The sequence below is a fragment of the Mustela nigripes genome, chromosome 1, assembly GCF_022355385.1.
Source record: "Mustela nigripes isolate SB6536 chromosome 1, MUSNIG.SB6536, whole genome shotgun sequence".
NCBI lineage: Eukaryota > Metazoa > Chordata > Mammalia > Carnivora > Mustelidae > Mustela > Mustela nigripes.
The window spans coordinates 171456706-171474729 of record NC_081557.1 but is presented as its reverse complement, the minus strand read 5'-3'; the positions used below and the strand labels follow the sequence as shown (position 1 = coordinate 171474729).

Here is an 18024-nt window from a genome sequence, read left to right as displayed (position 1 = left end):
TAACTAATGATTGAAATGGATTATTACTGAGTGAATAAAATAAGAATCCATGAGTCAATATGAACCCAAAGAAGTCAACAAGGGAGAAGAAAAAGCTCTCCTTTACACTGAAACCTTGACTCCTAAATATAGAAGGAATGTAGGAATTAGAAAATCATTAATAAATGCTAAAACTGAGTGACAGTTTAATTAAGAACAAGACATTTACACGCTATCAAAAAATCTCCCCACAAATTACTTATTAATTTCAAGGGGAAAAAGTGGTAACTTACAGTGGAGAAACTTGGCAGACACCGTTTTAATCAAGTGATCAAAGTTAACATCATCAATATGGGAACAAATTAACATCATGTGCCTGGGACAGGACGCACCAAGAACATAACATTATTTCAGTGGTAATCCTGCCAAAACCACAATTTGAATCTAATCACAAGGATACATTAGATAAACCCAAACTGAGGTACATTCTAAAAACAACTTGCCTATATTCTTCAAAAATGTCGAAGTCAAGAAAAAGAAAGGAAGGTTAAAGGACTGTCTTCGATGGAAGGAGTCTAAACAGAAATGGCAACAAAATTCAATGGATGACCTTGAACTGGATCCTGGGCCGTGAAAACAGCTATGAGAGATTTTACTGAGACAACTGCTGAGATCTGACTATTGATTGTGTAGCAGATATTATTACAACAGTGTTTAATATCCTGAATACTGTATTGCATTTATGTTATGTAAGACATTGTTCTTATAATGAGGAAATACATACTAAGGTACAGAGGAGTAAAGCTCCAACCTACTTTCAAATGATGTAGGAAAAAAATGTATAATAATAAAGCAAGAGGGGCAAAATCGTTTATATAGATGCACATGGGAGTTTCTTTTACTCTTCTTCTACGTTTTCTGTAAGACTTAAATTATACAGAATTTTAAAATGACAAAAAATCCAAAAAGACAGATGGGTATTTAGATATTTAAAGAAAAAAAATTACCCCATCTATAACCCTCTATTTTTAGCCCTCCTCAAATTGTGCACAAGGATCTGAATATTTCAAAAATGCATTAAGAAATAAACTTGTATTGGGGCGCCTGCGTGGCTCAGTGGGTTAAGCCGCTGCCTTCGGCTCAGGTCATGATCTCGGGGTCCTGGCATCGAGCCCCACATCGGGCTCTCTGCTCAGCAGGGAGCCTGCTTCCCTCTCTCTCTCTCTGCCTGCCTCTCCGTCTACTTGTGATTTCTCTCTGTCAAATAAATAAATAAAATCTTTAAAAAAAAAAAAAAAAAAGAAATAAACTTGTGTTTAAACATATAAAAATACTGTTTATAAAGCATATCCTTCTACTCACTAATAAAGATGACCAAAGGAGAATCATGGTCAGACACACCTTGAAAGGTCAGCACTTATTGGTTGTCTTACACTGTTAGAATTAATGAAGGAAGTGAACTTCTTAATGTTCAGCAGTGTTCTACCCAGCAAAGCTAGAAAAGGATATTAAACAGGTTGCAACACATAATTACATACACAACTTCTTCACTAGCAAGATGTGAACTACCTCAAGAAGCAGGATAGTAACTACAAATTCTTGCTCTTTTAAATATATGATGAGAAGGGCCAAAAAGGACCTTAAAAAAACACTGTAAATTTCTTTTTACTATTTTAAAACCCATATGGTTCATTTCAATTAGATAAAAGTGACATGCAAAGCAGAATATAAAACACTATTCCTAAAAGGGTGCTAAAGCAATCATAAGCCAAAAGCTTCAGTTAGGGCTTATTCTTTGGCATGTGACATGAGAGGAAATGCATTTCTGAAAGAAAGCACTCTATCATCATGAAAGATGCGTTGTTACTTACAAAATGGTAAAAGATGTCCAAAGGAAGAAAAATAAAATAAAAAAGCAAAACACAACCTTTCTGTAACCCAAGTGACCCAACCTCTCAGGTGACCCAACCTTTCTGTCACCCAAACCAAGCAAATTCATGGAGCTAAATCTGCAACACTTTTTTTTTTTTTTTTTTTTTTTTTTTTAAGGCTAATAGACTATGGACATAAAAAGAAAATTTGAGTAGGAAAAGATCGAGAACTGGTGTAAAGCTAAAGCAGACCTGCTTCCTCATCCTCCTCCTCCTCTTCCTCATCATCGGAAGTTGATGACAAGGGAGTTGGTGCGGAGCTAGCTTGATTATTAACATAGTCACCATACTGCATGCCTGTAAAGTGGAAAGCACAAACACAAGAGTCAAACCAACAGGAAAGATGAGAAATAAAATTTTGACATTGCATTAAAAGTGAGAAGGAACTCTGACATTCTAAAGAACATCCCAGCATGCATTTTAATGTTAGCAAATTTATTATCAAAACTGGAACCGTTAGAAAATTTCTGCAAAGCAGTTTAGTAAAAGCAGCTTTTACATGAATTGGTTTAAGTGTGAAATAAGTACCACGTATTACACTGATAGTATTCAGGAAACTGCAATGATACTTTGAAAATTTTACTGAGCTCTATAGATGTTTACCTTCTTTGACCTTGGGGCCCTTGTGGTATACTTCCTTTGGGACTGTACCCTCTTGCTGAGCAGTGATCATTTCTACTGAAATGAATTTATACCGCATTCAACATACATGCAAATACTTGATACCTTCCTTCTGCTAATGCCACTTTGATGGTAACTCAGTTCTCATAACGGAAAAAGAATGACAGTTAAAGAAAAGAACTGTACTCAGAATAGTTCTCTGCTCACAGATGCTCAAAAAAAGAGTTTATTAACTGTGGCCCTACAAGTGTGACAATTACAAAACACTGAATTTTCTGAGATGACCAATCATCTCAGCCTATTGCCTATACTTTAGCCTGAAGCAGATGAATGAGACTGGTCCTCTTGTAAGACACACTGAGGGAAGACTGTGTGGAAAAGGCACACTTGTAAGACACACTGAGGGAAGACTGTGTGGAAAAGGCACAGTGGTTAACTATGTAACACTTCTTCTCCCTCTACAAAAAAAAAAAAAAAAAAAAAAAAGAGTGATTGGGCATTTTTATTGTTCGATACATCTGGTAAAAATTAGCCTAAAAATTGACATTCACAAAATTTTATGAGGGAAAATAAAATAACCCCAATGAAAAATAATATTAAAAAAGGAATAAATATCCTTATAAAGAAAACCTTATAATTCAACTTGAAAAAAAAAGATACAAGAAAAAAACACAGAAACACAGTGTGGATTTTTAAGGACATTTCACAATATCGGAAGCACAATAAAGCCCTGCCTCACCAAAATCACATGGTAGTCCTCTGAAGCTTTCTTTTTTTCTTTCAGATGACCTTTTAAAATTAGCATGTTAATAAACATAATTCACATCTATCATAGGAAAAAAGCAATTAAGGAGAAAAACCTGAGCTCAGAAGAGCGCAAAGGTTAAACTGTTGATGAGTGAAGCTTTGATCTTCCCACTAGGACCAAATAAGTCACAGAAAAATCTGCTGGCTTTGCTGAGACATCTTTTAAAGTCAGATAAAATAGGGGTGCCTGGGTGGCTCAGCTGGTTAAGCATCTGACTTCAGCTCAAATCATTATCTAGGGGTCCTAGGATCAAGACCCTGGTGGCTCTGTGTTCAGCAGGGAACCTGCTTCTCCCTCTGACCTTCCCAGCACCCCCATGCTCGTGCTCGCGCTCTCTCTCTCTCTCATAAATAAGTAAAATCTTTCAAAAATATATATAGATAAAATAGTAGTTATTATAAACTCATCTGAGAAAGTAAAAATCAATGCAAACTAAAATTCATGCAATACAAGAAATCAATTTGATACTTTGAAAGACCCCATTCAGAGTGGCATATTCCTCTAATAAAAGCCTATTTAAAATGAAAATTTGGGGGCGCCTGGGTGGCTCAGTGGGTTAAGCCGCTGCCTTCTGCTCAGGTCATGATCTCAGGGTCCTGGGATCGAGTCCCGCATCGGGCTCTCTGCTCAGCAGGGAGCCTGCTTCCTCCTCTCTCTCTCTGCCTGCCTCTCTGCCTACTTGTGATCTCTCTCTGTCAAATAAATAAATAAAATCTTTAAAAAAAAAAAAAATGAAAATTTGGCTAATATTAGACCTTGCATTAAATATACTAAAAAGTTTGCAATTAAACACAAGTTAACATTAAAAAGATTTTATTTTATTTATTTTTAAAGATTTTATTTATTCATTTATTTCTTTGACAGAGACACAGTAAGAGAGGGAACACAAGCAGGGGAAGGGGGACAGGGAGAAGCAGGCTCCCTGCTAAGTACGGAGCCCAATGCAGGACTCGATCCCAGGACCTGGCATCATGACCTGAGCCAAAGGCAGACGCTTAACAACTGAGCCACCCAAGAGACCCCTGTAAAAAGATTTTAGAGAAAACAAATTCTTCAATTTAAGAACCTCTTTAAAAATGAAGTACTTTCTCAAAATGCAATTAGCATTGCACTTTAAAAAGTACAAGTGTGTATATACAATAAGAAGAAATGAGAAAGAAGAAACTCCACTTACTGTGCTAAGAGAGGCCACTAAGCAGGAAAAAAAATCAGAAGAGAATCCACTCTTTTCATGACTGAATCGATATTCAGGCTGTTGACTCTGACACTAACCAAAGGAGTCAAAGTACAGCACAAACCTATATATATGATAAAACATCTTCCTCTCTTTCTCCACATTTACTGAAGTAAAAAGATTCACTTATTAGAAAAATATCCAACGCTTAATTGGAAACAAATGAGATTGCTATACAGTGATTTAAAAAACCTAAAGAGCAATTACTTAATGCACTGGAAGAAACCTATGAATAAGACAGAATAGAGTAATGTTATTTTATCATTTTATATTATACAATGGATGTCAACATACTGTATTAACAGACCGTCACACAACATACTCAAATTTTTACTTTCCTGAAAAAAGATGCAATCGATTTTAAGAAGTGCTAATGATAAAAGCGTCAAGACTTAAGCCTTCCCCAACTGTGACTCTTACTATGCTCAGAATTTAGCCTTCCTTTGCTTGTCCAAGTAAACTTTGTCTAAAGCTGGAGGATATTAAATGGCACAAGAGTATGACATTTTTATTTGTGACTCCAGAATAACAACCAATCCTTATTTAAATGTCCCGCTTTAGGCTAGGTACAATACATACAAATGGCAACAAATGGGGAGTTACAACCAAAAAGGAGTTGACAGCCAAGTCATGTACTATAGGGTGTGTGAATGGTTATGCAAACTTCCTGACTGCCTTTCCTGAGACCTTCTTTGAGAGCCAGAACCTATAGATGAGATAGTCAGATTGCATATATGAGGTGGCAGAATACAGCACCCTTAGTCTAAAAGCCACTGCAGAAAAGCACATGGAGTACCTCCCACTCCACCCACCACCACCACCCCTACCACCACCACCAAAGGGCATAGGAATGCTGTATCCTAACTTTGCTTTACCCAGAGTTTTCACAGTTTGAATCTAGTAAATCAGGAAGTAATCTATCTTCATAGATAGAACCTAACATGATGAAGAGCTTTATTATCAACTGAGCCCCAGTATTTTAAAAAGGACATTCAGTTTAAACTACCTCTCATATTAAAGTACCTTTGGGCAAAACTCTCCAAGAGATCATACTCTTGGAGCTGCTTAATACAGGGCATCTTCACTTGTTCCCTGGATACAGCTACCCTGGGAATAATTAAAACTAGTCTGAAGAGAACAAATCCCTTGTGGAAGTTAGCTTTTTTAAATTCGAGTTCAGAATTTCGAGTGCTATCTTGCCTAAGCTGGTCTTCAAACTAGGTACACACACTACTATATGACTTTCTTAGTCTTTGCAAAATAATGGTTTTAAGGGAATCAATTTCCATAGTACTCTCTTTCTGAAACTTACCAGCTAAGAAAGTGCCTATGTTAACAACAGCCATTCCCTCACTTTACAAAGGAAACACATACTCTTAATTTATCCTGAATCTTCCCGTAATACATGGCCCTGAGATATAAAAATACCTCCGGCCCTGAAAGGAAAGCTTCCTTCTTCCTTAAATGATTAATCAAGACACCCTATATCTATAGACTTTCTGTTACCCTGCCATTCATGTTTCAGTTAAGACAAAATATGTTAGAAATAGGGTTGGTGCTCACTGGAATATTCTTAACTTAGAAATATTGAAAAGTAGACTGGTGGGAGTAATGATGACTTTATTTAATAATTCTATATACATGTAGCTCAAAACTACTACTATCAGAGAACACACTGCTTTTGAAAAGAGTCCCATGAGAACAAAGCAAAAACAGTTAGGAAGACTGAAAAGACAAGCTGAAGGACGCTGTGAATAAAGATGGGGACTCTGGATTTGATTCTAGGTTCTTTCACTTACCAGCTATGTTCCCGTGGGCAAGTTACTGACCTCTCTAGTTTTCATTTACATCATCTGTAAAAAGGGGTAATAACTACCTCAAATGGTTGTTGTAAGGATTAAATGAATTAGTATATTTCAAAGTTTAACATTTCAAATGTTGCCTGAAATATACTAATTACTATATAATTATTAGCTATTATTATTGAATTTTAAAAATGTATCTTTGTGTATATTTAATTAAAAACATTTATTTATACTTAATCCTACAGGGGATAAGGCAAGTCATTAAAAAAAACCTCCACCAATCTTAGTAGTATTCTTAGCAATGTAAATTCTTTTAAAAACAAGTAGAATGTTTTCTAGGATTGACCAATTTTTTCAAGATACACTGGATAAAACTCATAGATAAAAACTGTACATAATTTCTTTCAGAGTCAATCTGAGATATTCAATAAAGTTTTTTACAACCTATTTTATCATAAAATACTTACAATGATTATAATCATTTTTCACCTCCTTTTATTTTATACAATATTTAATTCTCTCTGCCTCCTTTTAAAAAAAAATTTAATCTTATTTTTTTATGTGACAGAGAGAGAGATCACAAGTAGGCAGAGAGGCAGGCAGAGAGAGGGGGAAGCAGGCTCCCAGCTGAGGAGAGAGCCTGATGTGGGGCTTGATCCCAGGACCCTGAGATCATGACCTGAACCGAAGGCAGTGGCTTAACCCACTGAGCCACCCAGGCGCCCCTCTCTGCCTCCTTTTAACAACAAAAAAATATTTACTAATGGGAACCTACTATCACTTAATGGTATATATTTTTCTTTTTCAATTAATTACATGGAAATATTTTAATCATGATGTCTGAAGAAATCAACAGTTGTTTCTGATTTTTATACTTGATTCCTATTTAAACATTTTAAAAAGTCAAATATCAGAGTCTGATACACACAATGCATATATTTACCATAGGAATACAATGCTTTTCAAGCTAATCCTCACTTCATAAATAGCGTAATATTGGGTACATGTTGCACTGCTTTATTTCAAATTTGGTAATGAAAAACAGCATACTGACTCATTGTCTAGTTTTTATAACTTACTCTAAAAAAGGATAAATTACTCACATTAGATCTTTGTTGTTTAAATTTGACTGCTTTTAGTATTTTGGCTTAAAAGATATATGCTATAATTTATTTCTCAATGGAGCTTATGATACGCCTTTGAAACTCCAGGAATACGTTTCTTTAGATTAAAAAAATGAAATTAGATTTTCTGACAAAGAATAAAATTTGTCCCACTGGTTTGAAAATGAAGACTGCCTTTGCCAATCAGGTTATATGTGATACCACAAATAAAACGAATGACCTCTATCACAACTTCAAGTCTTTGATAAAAATACATTTAAAGGATATGATATTGTACTGGCAACGGTACAATGAAATTCACAATATTCTGAATATGGCTGATTCAGTTAAACAAGTTTTAGGTTTGGATGCAGAAGATCTACACTGATCTTGGCACCCCACTCAGGGAGTTTGTTTTTGGGTAAGACACCTAACCTCTCTAAACTTCAATTTCTTCTTCTATAAAAGGAAGATGAAATATGCTATGCTTGCTTCACCTGATGATCAAGTGAGAAAATAAAAGCTAAAGACACTTTATAAAGTAAACTGCTACATGACAGTAATGATGCTACCATCTATCTACAATCTGGAAAATAAAATGGAACAAACAATAAAAATTTCTGATACGTAACTCAGAAGTTAAACATATTAAAAAACTCCAAAGAATAATACTGCTTTAAAAAAAGCCTTTCATTACCATTCCTAGCTACTTCACTTGAACAAAGTTTATAACAATTATATGTGTGAAAATAAAAACTATGAATGAAATTTATCTGAAGTTTATCTTATTCTGGCACTCAATCATATACAACTCAGGTACACAAACCTATGGTGGGGATGGGGGAGAGCCATTCATCTCATCCAAAGATATACTTCCAGTAAAAATGTACTTCCCACTAAAAAATAGGCAAACTCATAATGTTTATATGTTGTTTTGACCAACTATATGCTAACAATAATTGTACTGACAGTTTAATCCAGAAGAAAAAATGTTAATGCTTAGATCTTATGGTCATAGACAATAAAGCAAAATGTAAAATTTCAATTTATATAATATTACTATGGCAGAGAAGTATGATAGAATGATAAAAGACTTTCTAGCTTAAGAGTATATTATATTATTATATTCAGGGAAAACAGTATGACATTAAGGAGAAAAATTTTAAAGAAAAGTTCATTTGGGCCTTTTTTAAAAGCATGATGGTAGGTTCATTCTAGTGAATACAAAGAATAATACAACATCTTTATTTTAAAAGTCAATATACGCATTATGTTGAAAAATTACATGCCTTCAACTATTTAGACTTCTGGTGAAAAATTTTAGATGTCAATCTAAAAAATGTTTAAGTGGTTACAGAGTTTACCCAAAAAGTTTTTAGGAGATATGCAAGCAAAACTTTGCAGCCCCCTGCCTTAAAACCAGTATAAGAATGCTGGGTCCTTCTGAGAATAACTAGGCAAGGATGTCTTTGAAGCCGGGAGAAAAACAGTGATCTCTTTGAAGCATTAATATTTTAGTAGGGATATCAGAACCACAGCATAGCTTATGCAGCCCACACACCACCTAAATACAATAGGCACCATTCACACAAACCACAACTTACACAACACATATAGTAGCCCTACCGCACACTGTATGTTGTACATCCAGATCTATCCAAAGGTAAAAAGGCCACTAAGCTAAACCAATCCCTTACTTAAGAAAAAGGAACAATAAAAGCTACAGTTCAAATGTTTCTAATATTCTCTTTACTGTTACTTATTCAAGGAGCTTCTCTTAGGTACATCAAAAGATTGTTAGCAATAAGAAAACAATTCACCCTCACTTTATAGAAAAATAAACAAGTTTGAATTAAAAATCTTTCACTCTGCTACTTAGGCAGAGTAATTTAAAACCTTGGGGAAATCACCTAATCTTTGTGAATCTCACTTTTCTCATCCGTAAAACAGGGATAATATTATACGATTGCAATGGGGGTTAAATGAGACAATAAATATAAAGTTTCTGGCACATTGTAAATGCTCCATAAACGGTAGCTCCTCTTTTCAAATCTATCCTATTAAATCTGTATTAGAGTAAGAAAAGAAAGGAAACATAATTATGATTATTTTGTGGGAAGGTGGTTTGTAAAACCATGTAAAATGACAAAGTACAATGGTAAGATGCTACTTAAAGTAAAATGGTAAAAAAAGAAAATATAATAGGAAAAAAGATATTAGGAGGAGGAATGTGAAGGGTCAAAATGAGCATAATATTTAAGAAATGGAAGGCAGTCGTAAATGTAGAGGAAAGATACCATTCATTTGTTAGGGGTTCAACCTACGCTTGTGTTTTTTCTACTCATGATAAGCAAAACTTTCTTACCAGTCCCTCATTTTAAAGGCAAATGCTTATAAAAAAAACTAGATTTTATTCCTAATATACCCACTGGCTTGTTGGGAATCAATGGACACTCCAGGATGCTGCAGTTGGTTTTCCTATAAAGCCAAATAAGAAAATTTATAATGTATTATCTGATCAAATGATAGAAAGTACTCTTGACCACATACTCAACAGACAGCAAGTAGTGAGATCAACCTGAAATGCTTTTTCTGAGTTTCAGAAACATGAGAGAGAGAAAGAGAATTCTGCAAATTCAAGGTGAGAAGCTGCCATAACACAGTAAGTATAGTCCCTAAAATATCACTAATGGTTGCTATGGAAATACAAACTTCCTAGTAACAGTTCAGTTCTCTCTCATGAAATAAAAAAATACAGTATTTCAACTGGAAACATCAACAGATTTAGAATTTTAGACAGAAAAAAAAAACAAAATAAAAGGCAAAGTAGGGAAAGAGAGTAAAAAATAACACATTTTAGTTACCTGTCACTTATTTAACACACGGAGAATATTAAACAAGCAAATGAATACACTGTATTGTTTGTCCATGCTGCAAAGGTATGGCTTACAGTTTCGTTTTCATCCTTCTTATTCCCAAAACTGGGTCAAAAGTTACTTTCATTAATAATAACAAGCAGAGAAATCATCAAATAGGATATGGAGATTCATTAAATAAAAAAATCTTGGATGCTTTATCCTAAAAGAAAACTATAATAACCTTTAAAGAATAAAAAACAAATGTTCACAATAGAGGGATGGACTGGTAAATTGCAACACACTGAAACGATGAAGTATTAGCCATGAAAATGACTACAACGACTATATGTGGATATATGAAGAACTGTGTATAATTTAATAAATGTAAACACAATACACAAAATGGTATGTAAGATATGACTGTGATTATGTAAATAATCATAAACAGACTGGAAATTAATCTATAAAAAGGGAATAGTGTTTGAATTGAGATTAGAAATTACATTTTGTCTTATTTTCTATATATGATGGTTACATAGTTTGACTTTTAAAAAATTACCTCGTTGAGGGGTACCTGGGTGGGTCAGTCAGAAAAGCATATGACTCTTGATCTGGGGGTCATGACTTCAGGCCCCACATTGGGTATAGAGATTATAAATAAATAACTTAAAAAATTTTTTAAAATAATAAAATCAGGTTTTTGAATCAGTATGTGTGTATAAATATGTGTGCGTGTGCACGCTCTCCACATATATGTAATACATTTTTAAAATACCTTTCTGTTGTAGCAGCTCCGATGGCTGTGTAACTGAGGCTACAGGCTCAACTGGGCGATTTGCAGCTGGAGGTGTTCGTGTTGATGAGGCTCCTGATAAAACAGTGGATACGACTGGGCTGGACTTGAGAGGTTGAACATTTTGCATAACAGGACAAGATAAAGAATCTGTAACTGGAGACAAAAAACTATTTCACCCACAGCAATCAACTTGAAAATATTAAGATACCAACAAAATATGGTTTATTTGAAGTTCTTGTAGAAACCTTGGTAGGATCACATTTATCTAGTATTATATAGAGAAAATAAGAATGTCCAAAGAAATGATTTCCAGAAAAACTGAAAACTTAAATACCAAATGTTTTTAATAATCTTTAAGAGCAACTTTCCTAAAACATGTCATAAGCCTCCTTACCTTTTTAAACAAAATGCACCCCAAACAATTTTTCTTTACTAATAGTCGCTACTATTAATTCATTATCGTACTACATAATGTTACCTAAGAAAAGGTGAATAGAGGCTATTTGCTTCTGCAGTAACGTAGTCCATGAATTCCACAAATGTTTCTAGTATCTCTAGTATCAGCTCAGATCCCCTTTTGTTTCAATTAGCAATAATCGCGCCTCGGATAAACCTCATTGGCTACTTTGGCTACGATACTGCCACTGCGCAAAGCTCAGATTCCCTTTTGTATTATCAACTGTCACATCTTATTTACTGCTACTAATCAGAGGCTGTATTTCAAACCTAATCCAGTAAGGACTCAATGGTAACTCTAGGTTGGACTTCTGGAATAAACAAAGTACAGGTGATTCACACTGTGCCTCTGTGATAGCTCAAACCGCCCAATCTAGACGATAATCTTCAATTGACCAAGAGCTCACTGAAAAACCCATGGCAACAGCCTAATTGTCCACTGATGGGTGAGTGGATAAAAAACACACACATGAATATTATTTAACCACAAAAAAGGAAATCCTAACACTTGTGACAAAATGGATGGACCCTGAGGATATTGTGCTAAGTAAAATAAGTTTGAGAAAGACAAATAGTACACGATCTCACTTATATGTAGAAAAAGTTGGAATTCATAAGAAGAGTGGAATGTGGAATGGTAGCTTCCAGGGCCTGGCATGGGGGTGGGGTGGAGGGGGAAGGAAAATAGGGAGATGTTGGTCCAAGGGTATAAACTGTAATTATTTTATTGACGTACACCCAATGGCATACAATACTGTATTAGTTTCGATTGTACAACATAGTAACTTGACAATTACATAATGCTCACCACAATAAGCATACTTACCATCTGTTACCATAAATTTTTAGGTTTTTTTTTAAAAGATTTTATTTATTTATTTGAGAGAGAGAAAGAGTGAGAGAGAGAGCGTGGGCCAGAGGCGGTGGGGTGTGGGACAGAGGGAGAAGCAGACTTTCTGAGCAGGGAGTGTAAGATGTGGGGCTTGATCCTGAAACTCCAGGATCATGATATAAGTCGAAGGCAGTCGCTTAACCCACTGAGCCACTGAAGCAGCCTCATAAATATTTAGTTGAGTAAATTCTAGGGATCTAATGTACAGCATGGTGACTACTGTTAACAATACTGTTTTATAGACTTGGAAGTTGCTAAGACAGTAAATCTTAAATGTTCTCTACACACACAGAAAAGGTAATTCTGTGAGTTGATGGATATATTAACTAACCCTACTGTGGTAATCATTTTCTAATGCATATGTGCGTCATATATCAATCATCACTTTGTATCTCTTAAACTTACACAATGTAGTATGTCAATTATATCTCAAAGTTAGGGGGAAAAAAAAACCTATGGCAAAAAACTAGTAGTGAACAGTGAAAATATAATGAACACATGCATATATGTATGTACATATGTGCATGCATATTTAAATATATATGTGTGTGTGCATACAGAGAGAGACAAACTTAGAAGGGCTAAGACTAAAACAAATATAAGAAGGTGGTGATAGAACAAAACATGTTATATGTTGGGCACCTGGCTGGCTCAACTGGAAGAGCATGTAACTCTTGATCTCGGGGTCACGAGTTCAAGCCCCACACTGGGGATAGAGACTACTTAAAATAAATAAATAAATAATGAGAAAAACTCCCCCAACACATTATATGCCCCACAGTGTACAAATGACAGAAATATAATAGGGAATGGGAAAGAAGGTGGAAGGAGTCTAAATGTGCTATTCATCGTTTTTAGGGAGGACAAACATCATTTTGGGAAACTGAAAACATGGTCAAAGTATTCTGCAATTCTTCTCATGAAGAAGTGGAGTCTATTTTCCCTCCCTCTGAATTAGGACTGACCTTGCGACTGGTTTTAATCAACAGAATGTGGCAGAAGCAACGGTATACAAGTCCCAAAACTCAAATCTTAGGAAACCTTGTAGCTATCTGCTCTGCTCTGGAAATGCTGCCCTGAGGTAATCATGTAAGGAAGTTAGTTAAGTGTTGAAAAACCTAGGTACCCCTGTAAACTATCTGCACCAACTGCTGGATACATGAGTGAAGTTCTAGGATCTTCCAACCCAGCCAAGTCTCCAGCTAAAAAGACCCAATGGTGAGTCCAAGAAAGACCAGTAGAGGAATTGTCCAACCAACCCACAGAACTATGGGAAAATAAAGTCATTTCGTTTTAAATCAGAATTAGATAACTAATATAATCATTAAAACATAACAGAGTGATGAGTATATTTAAGAGTACAAAGTGAAAATTAAGAAAGATAAAATCATCTAACATTGGGTGATGGAGAAAAGGGAAGGGGGGTAGAAGACACAGTAAGGATGGGTGAGGTAAAGATCGAACCTCCCATTAAAGGTAACTTTAAAAACTATGTTTTTTCAAAGATTTCATTTATTTATTTGAGAGAGAGAGTGAGCACGAGTAGGGGGAGGGGCAGAGAGAGAGAGGCAGATTCCCTGCTAAGCAGGGGGCCTGATGCAGGTCATCCTCACACCCTGGGATCATGACCTGAGCTGAAGGCAGCCACTTAACCAACTGAGCCACCCAGGCGCCCTAAAAACCATTTTTATAATACTTTCCTAAAATCATCAAAGACCTAACATGCTATTAATAAATTTCTGGGCCAAAATCTGTACAAAATTGAAAACTCAGAGAAATAGCCAACACTCACAGCTGCTTTCACTGTCTGCCACAAAGCTGATCTGCTGTTTTCTGTGTTGAAACAGAAGACACATGCCAGGGCATACCGGGTGGGGTACCTGATAAGGCATCCCGTACTTCGTACTTCCACTTTGAAGCGAGTGCTCTGCAGGGTTATACCCTCAGGAGAAGGATAAACCAAGAAACTAATCCTAACAAACACCAGCAGCTTTGGTTCAGAACATTCAGAGCCCAGTGAGGCTAGAGTTCTGGACTTGAATTAGTGCAATAAGCTGGTAGTACCTAGAGGCACTTGGCAGAAGAAAGCAAAAAAAAAAAAAAAAAAAAAAAACATGTATCAGGAACAACTCCATCATCCTAGGCCTCAAACTAGTCCCACAATTAATTTCTCAAAAGAAATTCCCAGCACAAAGTAAAAAATAAGTAGTTTAAACAGGGCCCCTCTCTGTTCCAGAACCACTACAGCCAGTCTCTGACATGCTTATAATCCTTCAAAATTCTGCCAGTGCTTTAGGGTGGAGACAAAACATCTTACCCTTGAAACTTCCTAACGTGGTTACCACGAGGCCTGGAATGATCCTAAGTCCCTAGCCTCATCCTGGCCTGAGTTCTCCTCTGGCTTCACTGGTCGTCTTCCAGTCCCTTGAACTTGCCATGCTCTCTCCCCAGTAAAGAATACACTGACTTCCAGCTTTGTTATCACAAACATTTTTCTTTAAGAATTGGTATAGATGAGGGCGCCTGGGTGGCTCAGTGGGTTAAGCCGCTGCCTTCGGCTCGGGTCGTGATCTCAGGGTCCTGGGATCAAGTCCCGCATCGGGCTCTCTGCTCAGCGGGGAGCCTGCTTCCCCCTCTCTCTCTGCCTGCCTCTCCATCTACTTGTGATTTCTCTCTGTTAAGTAAATAAATAAAATCTTTAAAAAAAAAAAGAAAGAAAGAAAAATAATTGGTATAGATGAGCTTATGATACATGTATGCATATGTACATAAATACACATATAAAACCATAATAAAATACCTACGAACTCAGCAACCAGTTGTGAAAATAAAACCTTTCCAAAACTGCTGACGCTATCCACGTACTTCTCACAGAAGTCCTCCCTTCCGAATTGTGCTTATTATTCCCTTGCTTTTGTTTTTAAATAGTTTACCACACAGACAAGTATTCCTAAACATGATTTCTGCTTGCTTTTTTCACTTGGTAATGGTATCACACTACATGCATTCTTCATGACTTCTGCTGTTACATTGCTGGGATTCACTCATGTTAATAAGCGCAGCCCTCGATCATATTTTCACTTCTGTTCAGCACTCCACTGGAAGGACATTATTTATTCACCCACTCCACTATCATGACTTTTGGGTTTCCACTTTTTGGTTTTACAAAGACATTGCTGCTATAAATATTCATGAACCTGTCCCTGGAGCAGATATGCATGTTTCTCTAGGGCGGAGCTTCTCAAGGTGTGTACCCCAGCTCAGGTAGCTATAGGTGTGAGGCAAGTGGCTCAGAATCCCCCTGGGGAAAATAAGGTCTTTTGGCCTCTTAGAGCAGACCAGTCCTTTTTGCCCAGTATCCCAAGCAAATGTCACCATGTTCTGTAAGTGCTACACATCTCAAAAGATATGGTGCTCTAAAGCCTTCCTATGAAGTGTGGTACCGAGGCTAGCAACAGCTCTTGCAGACACGTGATAAAAATGTTGTCTCTTTGGCCATGCCATACAAGACTTGGTAAGAACAAGCATTTTAATACAAATCTGGGTGACTCATGCACCACATTATAGAAGTGGAATAGCTGCATTTTAGGGCATGGCTATCTTCAATTCCAGTAATGCCAAATTCTCCTAAAATATTGAAGCCATAAATCTTCCAAACAACAAGAGTGTCTAAGAGTTCTGTTACTCTACATCCTTGCCAATGGTGTGGTCAGGCTCTCAAATTTTTACTATTCTGCTGCTAAATATAAAAAGATATCCCACTCTAGTTTAATTTTCTTTTCCTGATTATTATAAGGTTGAGTATGTTTTCATTTGATCTTCTGTTTTTTCTTGGGTTTTTGCTCTCTTCCTTATTAATTTTATGTATTATGTGTGTATTCTGGATAAATACTGTATTTTTTCCTCCCAGTTTATGCCTTGTCTTTTTGTTTTCTTCATGTCCTTCAATGAAGAAAAGTTCTTAATTCAAAAATTAGTCAAATTGAGCATGCTTACTCTTTAAAACTATAATTTATTTTACTGTGTTGTCTTTAAGAAACCCTTCTCTACAAGTTTCTAGAGGCAGTCTTTCATACTTTTGCTAAAAAGTTTCTTAAATTTTGCCTCGTACATTTAAATATTTATTTTGCCTGCAATTTACTTCATACTTGAAGAATTTATTCTTCAGACTGCGGCTGAAATATCAGGGAACACTGAGAATTTATTTTGCTTTTCCTCAGGCATATCAGTTACAAGACAACAGTACTCAAGACAACAGTTACAACATTAACTTACCAGTAACTAGATACTGTATGCCACGTATATTGTGGATTTTTTTTTCTTTTTTTAAAGATTTTATTTATTTGACAGACAGCACAAGCAGGCAGAGGGAGAGAAAGAAGCGGGCTCTCCACCGAGCAGGGAGCTGGATGCAGGCCTCAATCCCAGGACCCTGGGATCATGACCTGAGCCAAAGGCAGCCGCTTAACTGACTGAGCCACTCACATGCCCCTATATTGTGGATTTTTATACAGAATTATATAGAAGTTTATTATTATTATTTCTATAAGTATTATTAAAAATGCTTCTTGTTTTATAAAATTGCACACAGTAAAACACCATTAGACAATACTATTTCATAATATTAATATGTGATTCTCCAGGGAAAAAAAGTAAAAATAATTTTAATGAATATAATATCTTCTGGCAAAACTCTACTTCTTAGCCAAGATTTATCTTGCTAATCTTTAAAATTATATAATTTTCAAAACAAAGGGATAGTAAAAACTTAAGAAAATGATTTTAAATGATGTTCCAATACTCACCTTGCTATCAAAGATAGGTATCTTTATAACCCAAAGTTACATACTCAACTAACTTTATCTCAAACTAGGAAAAACTTTTTAAACCTTCAGAGATTTATCAACAGTGACAGTCCTAATGAAATGACACTTTTTACATAGCAGCCAAAACTTCACCCTATGTTAACAAACATAGCACTCCAGACATATACATAGTTGGGATAGAACTTTTATTAAAAAATCTGAAGTTCTAGTGCTGAAATATTCTGGCTGAAATATACTGCTGAAATATACTCATAAAATAGAGAGGGAAGTGAGATAACATTTAAAGTTCTCTTTTATTCCAATGTTTCTGAAAATGAACTCAATGACTGCCTAAAAATAGTAGCATGTATGCAGCAGCATGTTTTTGGTAATCATTTAACTCATGTTCATGCTTTTGGATCTCCAACACTTTATGAATTGTTTAAGAACTTGTGTTACACCTGAAAATGTAACTAGTATAATCAAGTAATAAAAAAGTACAATCATTTTTGTTAATTACTCAATGGTTGAATTTCACCTAAAACTATGTTTAATAGCTAAGATAATTATTCTAATGTGCCAATATTATGTAAAGGCATCCAAGGCAAATAAAAGTCTTTCTTTCTAGAAAATTTAAATCAATATTTCCATGGTTGCCAAACCTTGTACCTAGGCACCCAAGTCACCGTGGCAAAAATTCATATGGTTCCAAAGGTTTTTTTTTCGATGAATTAAG

The 18024-nt window shown here is 35.6% G+C and overlaps 1 protein-coding gene and 1 non-coding gene across 5 annotated transcripts in view; both read right to left on the bottom strand.

Annotated features, from left to right (window-relative positions):
• Positions 1–18024, bottom strand: part of SEC24B (SEC24 homolog B, COPII coat complex component) — a 95173-nt gene that overhangs the window by 45279 nt on the left and 31870 nt on the right. For 2 of the 4 annotated variants that reach the window (XM_059377112.1, XM_059377116.1), the window contains exons 3-4: positions 11115–11288; positions 2103–2207 (exon numbers count right to left, since the gene is read on the bottom strand). In XM_059377112.1, the coding sequence (XP_059233095.1) occupies positions 2103–2207; positions 11115–11288 (279 nt within the window). The remainder of the gene's footprint in view (positions 1–2102; positions 2208–11114; positions 11289–18024) is intronic. The other 2 variants (XM_059377121.1, XM_059377129.1) reach the window with 1 other exon arrangement.
• Positions 11647–11791, bottom strand: LOC132009113 (U4 spliceosomal RNA). Its single transcript, XR_009401796.1, has one exon. It is a non-coding gene; the product is annotated as a U4 spliceosomal RNA (small nuclear RNA).